This window comes from Cornus florida, unplaced genomic scaffold (genome assembly GCF_030987335.1).
Source record: "Cornus florida cultivar Cherokee Brave unplaced genomic scaffold, ASM3098733v1 CherokeeBrave_3.0.0_Hap2_Chr06, whole genome shotgun sequence".
Classification (NCBI taxonomy): domain Eukaryota; kingdom Viridiplantae; phylum Streptophyta; class Magnoliopsida; order Cornales; family Cornaceae; genus Cornus; species Cornus florida.
In genome coordinates, this window is record NW_026775576.1 from 20,751,505 (window position 1) to 20,758,426 (window position 6,922).

General features: G+C 35.3%; 1 protein-coding gene and 1 pseudogene across 1 annotated transcript; one reads left to right on the forward strand and one right to left on the reverse strand.

Moving 5' to 3' along the window:
* The first annotated feature begins 1,326 nt into the window (after positions 1 to 1,326).
* Positions 1,327 to 4,696, forward strand: LOC132311164 (two-pore potassium channel 2-like; annotated as a pseudogene).
* A 55-nt stretch (positions 4,697 to 4,751) lies between these two features.
* Positions 4,752 to 6,669, reverse strand: LOC132311163 (loganic acid O-methyltransferase-like). Its single transcript, XM_059808928.1, has 3 exons — positions 6,563 to 6,669; positions 5,689 to 6,357; positions 4,752 to 5,114 (listed from the first exon to the last, which is right to left on the reverse strand). Exons 1-3 carry the CDS (start codon positions 6,638 to 6,640, stop codon positions 4,767 to 4,769), a joined length of 1,095 nt encoding a protein of 364 aa, XP_059664911.1. The 5' UTR covers positions 6,641 to 6,669; the 3' UTR covers positions 4,752 to 4,766.
* Positions 6,670 to 6,922: the final 253 nt, after the last annotated feature.

Consider the following 6,922-nt stretch of genomic DNA (forward strand, 5'->3'; position numbering starts at 1 on the left):
ATTATCAATTTATCCATAATTGGTTCACAATAATGTGATGGTTTAGGCTTTATTTGGTTAGGCGGAAAAAGCTAGAAAGAGAAAATTTTTAAACTTTTTTAAAGTTTGGATAGATAGAAAGAGAATTGTAATAAAAAATTTAGTTTTCCGGCGTGGAATATTTTCTCTCAAAAATTTTCCCTGCGAAAATTTTATTTTGGCGTAAAAGAATTGCCTATTTATTTGGGGTTCCTATTTTACCCAAGAGTTTAATCGTTGCAAAGTTCTCCCCAAAGGTAAGTTCTCTCCCAACGTTTCTCTGGCAACGCAAATTATACAGATAAATTTTTTTTTTAATTATCTATTATATATTACAATTCTAGCAACTCATATTCCAAAATCATATTAAAATCAGAATTTTTTATAATTAGGGATACTATTTTAATGATTTCTTTCGCTCCAAATATATACCCAGTATTCAAAATATATATATATATATAGATAGATACTACCCAGAATTCAAATCATACTAAAATTAAAAATTTTTATAATTAGGGATGCTATTTTAACGATTTCTTTCGTTCCAAATATATACCTAGTATCCAATATCTATATATATATATATATATATATATGTCATTCTGTGTGTTGTCTCTTTGTGTGTATATATATATATATATGAATGCATTTGAGTTCTTGAATGCTGATCTTATCAAAATAAGAGCCTTTTTTATTTATTCTTCTGAGATGCGTTACTTGTTTTTACTTCAACAACTCTCCCCAAGTAGTTTTTCTACTATTTAAATTTTGATGGAAAAACTTTGCTGCATGAATGTTTTATTGAACACCATATTGAACTTTTGATTTGGTATATTAATGCAAGTCAATTCCGTATGGATATGCATATATATATATAGAGAGAGAGAGAGAGGTAGTTTTGGTATGTATAATTATTTTCTTTTCACTTTTATGGAGAAAATTATTTTTTTTTTTTCATTCACTTCACTTATCTTTCACTTTCTATTTCTTTTCTTTTCTACCTTATTTCTATCTAACCGAACATAGCCTTAGGGGAAAAAAAAAAAAAAAACTGTAAATTGACTGTTGGATTGTGACATCTATTTTGGGACTAAAATGGGAAATGTGGATATTTTTTTGTGGGACAGAGGCAGTATAAAATAAAAATAAATAAAAATAAATTAAATTAAATTAAGTAATAATGATAACTTAAAAATCAATAGAGGATGGTTGCATTTAAACAAAGAAACAAGTAAAGTTATACTATCCATAATTGTAAAAACAGCGCTCAACAACCAGCCTACAGCCTGCGACGGTTGGAAGCAGTAATGCACAAAAATTGGCCCCTATTTGACTCTTAGATGAACAAACTATATGATCAAAACTATAATTCATTGCATTGACTTATAGTTGCACTTCACATGTCCTCTCCGAAATCTTTGCACCAGAAAAAAAACAAAGAAAACACCACAGCAACAGAAGCCATACATAATATGTGATATATATATATCTATTTCATATAATGCAGATTCATCACCATGGATGAACCTCTTCTCCCCAAGACCGCAGCAGCAGCAGCAGCAGAAGCATCCAACAAATCGCCATTAAAGAAAGAATTCCCCTCTGGTTTCCTCGACATCAATACGTCCACCGCTCATCTCATCAACGACAGCATAGTTCCCATCATCACAACACCCAATTCTTCTTTCATAAACCTAGTAGCCAATTTAAACAAAAAGAATAGACTCTCCCGGAGGTCAAACTCGGCACCTTCCATTATAACGGACGTGAAGGAAGCCTTTCAGGATTCTTTGGACCCAAGACCTGCAAGAAAATCAACACCTGTAGTCGTCAGGCAAGCTTTCATCGGTATTGTCATATATTCCATAATTGGCACCACAGTATATTTAATGAAAAGTGGAAGTTTCAAAGGCACTGAAACAGTAAAGCCGGTGGATGCCTTGTACTTCAGTGTGGTCAGTCTTTGTACTATTGGCTGCGGTGATATTGTCCCAGACACAACATTCACAAAGCTATTTACATGTGCCTTCATCTCAGTTGGTTTCGGGTCTATCCATATATTGCTTAATGGGTTGGTTACATATGTTCTGGACAGACAAGAGACAGTATTATTGAGCACTGTTGATGAGAATCGATTAAACATGGTTCGAACATATATGATAGATACTGCAAAGGGGCGAATGAGGATAAGAATGAAAGTAGGGCTGGCTTTTTATCTGTGACCACAGTGGGTTATGGGGATTATGCCTTCTCTACGCTAGTGGGCAGGTGTTAGTAAGCACACTAGCTGTTGCGAGGGCCTTTCTGTATCTGACTGAGCTAAGGATTGACAAGCCTAACCGTAAGATTGCCGAATGACACTAGGGGATTTAGTATCTGACTGGGTTCTTCAGAGGAAGATGACACTAGGGGATTTAGTGGCTGCAGATCTTGATTCTTGACCATGATGGAGTCATCAGGTGTGTATGATATTACCTTACTCATGGCATCTAAACATATGTTTTTATTGACAAATAAAATGACACTTACAGAAGAAATTTTTTTATCAAAACAACACAAAAATAGGAAAAAAATAAATAAACGAATATAACTAAGGATGCCACAGATGACCTAAACAATTATTACAGTTGCTATAAATTCTTAGGCTAATGAGTATAAACTCAAAGATAATTGATTGTGCTTGATTAATCAAATAAAGAGAAGTGAAGGAAAAAGTTGAATTCAAATGAGGATGCTGATTAACGCTTCAGCATAAGTGAAAATCACAAATCAGGGAAATGGGCAGAGTTCATGGAAAGGAGAAAACGTATTTAAGAAGCGGAGACAGATCTCCATCTAGAAAACTTCCAAAATATCTTATTTATGTATTATTAACAAGTAAGAGAAAAAGGGAGTACTAACTGAAAATATACAGTCACTGACAAACAATGTACACTAGGTAATGTTCTTATTGGACAAACAAAAACATCCTCAGAATCCTCCAATGATAGTAAAAAGAGACGGACTCTAAAACAGACATATACAAAATAAATAAATAAGCAAGCTGAAAGAAACTGTGACAAGATGGGGACAGGGATACACTTTTGTATGATACGTAATAATACCAACTTTAGCTTGGTAAAATCTTCTTCTTTAGAACACTGTAAAGACTGCAGAACTGCTACAAGCTTGAAGAAGTTTGTGGCATTGATACATAGAGCAGCAAAAATAGACACCCTGCGCTGGATAATACTTATCAGTTGTACAATAATTTTAAGACAGTATCTTGCTCCTGGATCAGAGCTCTCAAAAGCTACTTTCTTTTGAAAAATAAATTTGTTTAAGGAGCTCCTTGGACCTTCATTCGTGTAGGAGGACTGATCATAAATAGCTTGGAAAATTAAATAGCGGATTTCAGAAGCAACGGTTCTAATCGAATCCATATGTGGAACTTGAGGACACAGGGAAATCAAGTAATAATTAGCAAAGTATTTGGCGATGGGAGAAAAGAGATCTCTGTTATGATATGGTTTTATCAGGGATCAATTATAGAGTTAAAATGTATAGATATGTAGAAGATATGGTTCCTTGATTGATATCATCAACAAATGAATCTGCTAGTTTGATAAATCATACAAATTTGTTGGAAATGGGGTTTCAAGTGAAGCAGTTCTACTAGAAAATTAGTTTACAAGACATATGGTCCACACAGCTCTAGCCTTATATTCTCCAAATTTCAATAAAATAGGCCACCTGATTTTATTTGGTGAGACAAACCTAAGACGGAATTTCAGTATTGAAAGATATAAAAATTAAAGAGAGAAATTAAAAGGTTCGGCCACTACGGCCTACCTCAACGACACAACTCAAAGTCTACATCACTTTTATTATATTCTCTTTTCAGATTGTTTACAATGAGCGTGAGGACCAATAATAAAGTGCCATGTGGAAAAGTCTATATAGTTGAAGAAGTCCTGCTCCATTTATGAGGACCCGATCCAGGACAAGTAAGTGGCCCATGATATATGGGCCAGAACTAGCTCAATAAGCATTCAAGCCCAACCCAGGTACTCCGGAGCCTAGTTCGGATCAATAGAGCAGCTATAGTCTTGCATGAAGAATGAAAACTACAGACTTATGAATAAAGCAAAAGGAGTAAATAATTACTCCTAAAAGGAAAGAAATACAGGGATAGGAACAACTTGGAGGATAAACAATGCCAGTCATAAACCAATTCAACCTTTCTAAATCATTATAAATAGGACCAAGACCCTCAATAAGATTGATAAGCAAATTCTCCAATTGTAGAAGTAGTCTATTATTTTGTCATTTTTGGAGCATGTTGCATTAATTGTGTTACCTTTTAAGTTAACAGATAGTAAACAGATTTTTGCACTTACAAATGCCAACAGAAATCACAAACCTAGATAAACTTTGAAGCTAGTAGAAAATGGAACATATGCTGAACTGAACTCATTGGCAGCTTCTACAACAGGAGACACACAAAGTCGAACACATACATAATTCACTGGCAGTATATATACCACAAAAGACATTTTTTTTTACTTCCTTATGAAACAAGATAAACATATATAGGATAGGATGGTTGGCAAAGACCTACAAATACACGTAGTAGATCAATTTATTCTCCGTTTAGGAAATGATAAAACCGACGAACAAAACAACCAAATGGAGAAGCCGAAAATTCCTCATCTGGATCCCACTTGTTGAATCTGAAGACTGGAGAGGCTTCGTTTATTTGTGCACTCTCAATATAATTCTTCTTTGCGTTTTAGAACGATGAATAAGTCAACATCTTTATGGACTTCCTTGTCGAATATGGATGAATTTTCGGCTAGTTTCTGTGTATAGAGATCGAACAGGGGGTCCATTATTTCATTTCCAAAATGTTTCGTTATGCTTCCCTCCATTATTGCTCTTTCTTGTGCTGAAGTCATTTTGGGATCAAATCGCAAATGCTTCATGGGATGGTCCAACACGCCCGCCTTCTCTATGGTAAAACACTTATTCATGTCTACCACCATTTCCAGATCGTCAATTGATGGATGGTACTGAGGCACGTTGAAGGTGTCCACTTTTTCTTCAGTTGTATACCCCTGCAATAATAATGTACAACCCACTTAATTAATTTCTTTAATGAATTATATTGAAATAAACAGGATTAATTAGTTCCAACAATACATAGATAGTACCTAGGAAGTTATTTGCTTCAATTTTTGGATCTCGTCTTAGAAACCCAAAACATGGTTAATTAGGTATCTTAAATATTTTCTGCTCTTCTTCTTCACATCCTTTCATGTCCACTCAAATAAGACATACAGATTTGTTTACAAGGATACTTAAACTCTCAAATCTTTCATTTGAATAGGTAAAATGGTTAAAACCCTCTGTGGATCTTTCTTATTTTATTTATTTACTTCCGTCTTAGATGCTAATTTATCGTATACTAAGGTGTATAAAGTTAATATTGCTTAATTTTCTATTTGGTTTGGACAGTGAAGTGAGACTAGCTAATAGTTATATGAACACACCATTGTTTTGGGTAGCTAATATCTAGAATAATAATAATAATAATAACCAATTTTTTAAGATGAGTCCAATTGGTAGCAAACTAATTAATTTGACCCAATGATGTTTAACTAATTTTGAATAGAAGTAATTGGTTCTTACCATTTTAGCCATCTCAACAAGGCAAGATCCCAAGATGAAATGGATCATACCAGCACCAGTCTGAGAGAAAAGGCCTCCATTCCTAATACCAGGCAACTGAATCAGCATCAAGCCTCCCCCAACCATTTCCTGGGCTCGAGCTTTCAAGAACCCATCCATGTCTTTCTGAAACTGGCCAAAAAATGCCTTGGTCACATGCTCATCACTGCCTGTGTAGTGAATTTTGCCTTTGTTCCAAGCAGGAGAGTCTCTATCCAGGACTTCCTTGGGAACCTTGGAGAGCCACTGCAGGGCATAGGAGGAGTGAAGAAAATGGAGAGTGTTCTTTGGAAACAACCGGCCGTAAAAGGAACCGGGCACTCCAGCAGCGAAGTAACCCGGAGATGCCCCGGTGTTATGAGGGAGGGATCTGAAGAGAACGTTGAAGTCATTGTCTGTGTGGTCATTGAAGAAAACATGGAACTCCGGGGAGGTTTGAGGGAGGGACTGGTATTTGAGTTTCACTGCTTCGACTACGTTTTGCATTGCAAAGAAGGTGTTTGGTCCTGTAGAACAGCCAAGGTCTGCAATCCGAAATGGGTTTGAAGAATCAAAACAAGGGTTTCCTAGGTCGAGCTTCTCTGCAACTACTTGAAAGATCACATCCCTTGCTGCATCTACCACTCCTTTCTGTGATGAATAATGAAGAAAAATATTGCTTACACACATATAATAATGAATATTATTTTGTCTAGCAGTACTGTATAGTCAGTACTCTCCTAAATATATATAAACACACTAAATAGTAATTAATTGTGTTGACACTGAAAATACATTTGAGAAAGCAAGACAACTGAAGCAAACGTATATACTCTAATAAAATGTGGTATAATACCTGATAGCTGGAATTCTGAATATAGCTATTTGGGCCATGACCACCGTTCATCGGATATTGTACTTCAATGGCATCCATTGTTGTAGCTCTCTCTCTCTGTTTGCGTGTGTGTGTGAGAGAGGAGATGGAGTGAGCTGGGGAGCAAGGAAGCTTTATATAGGCAACCACTTCCACGTCAAAGATGATTTTAATTAACGTTAAGGGTTATATTCATTATAAAAAATTAAAAAATTAAAAACTCACTACTCAATTATTGCCATTTATAAATATACTAACTTTCTTAGGGTTTGTGAGTAGATGGAGTGAGCTGGGGGGATCGAGCAAGGAAGTTTTCTATATAAACAATCACTTAGGTGACAA

Excerpts from the sequence above, each read along its gene's own strand:
- LOC132311163 (XM_059808928.1), bottom strand. The coding sequence starts at position 6,640 with ATGGATGCCATTGAAGTACAATATCCGATGAACGGTGGTCATGGCCCA. Across the intron at positions 6,358-6,562 it reads TTCAGAATTCCAGCTATCAG|AAAGGAGTGGTAGATGCAGC; the intron begins GTATTATACCAC and ends TATTCATCACAG. Across the intron at positions 5,115-5,688 it reads TTGTTGAGATGGCTAAAATG|GGGTATACAACTGAAGAAAA; the intron begins GTAAGAACCAAT and ends TTATTATTGCAG.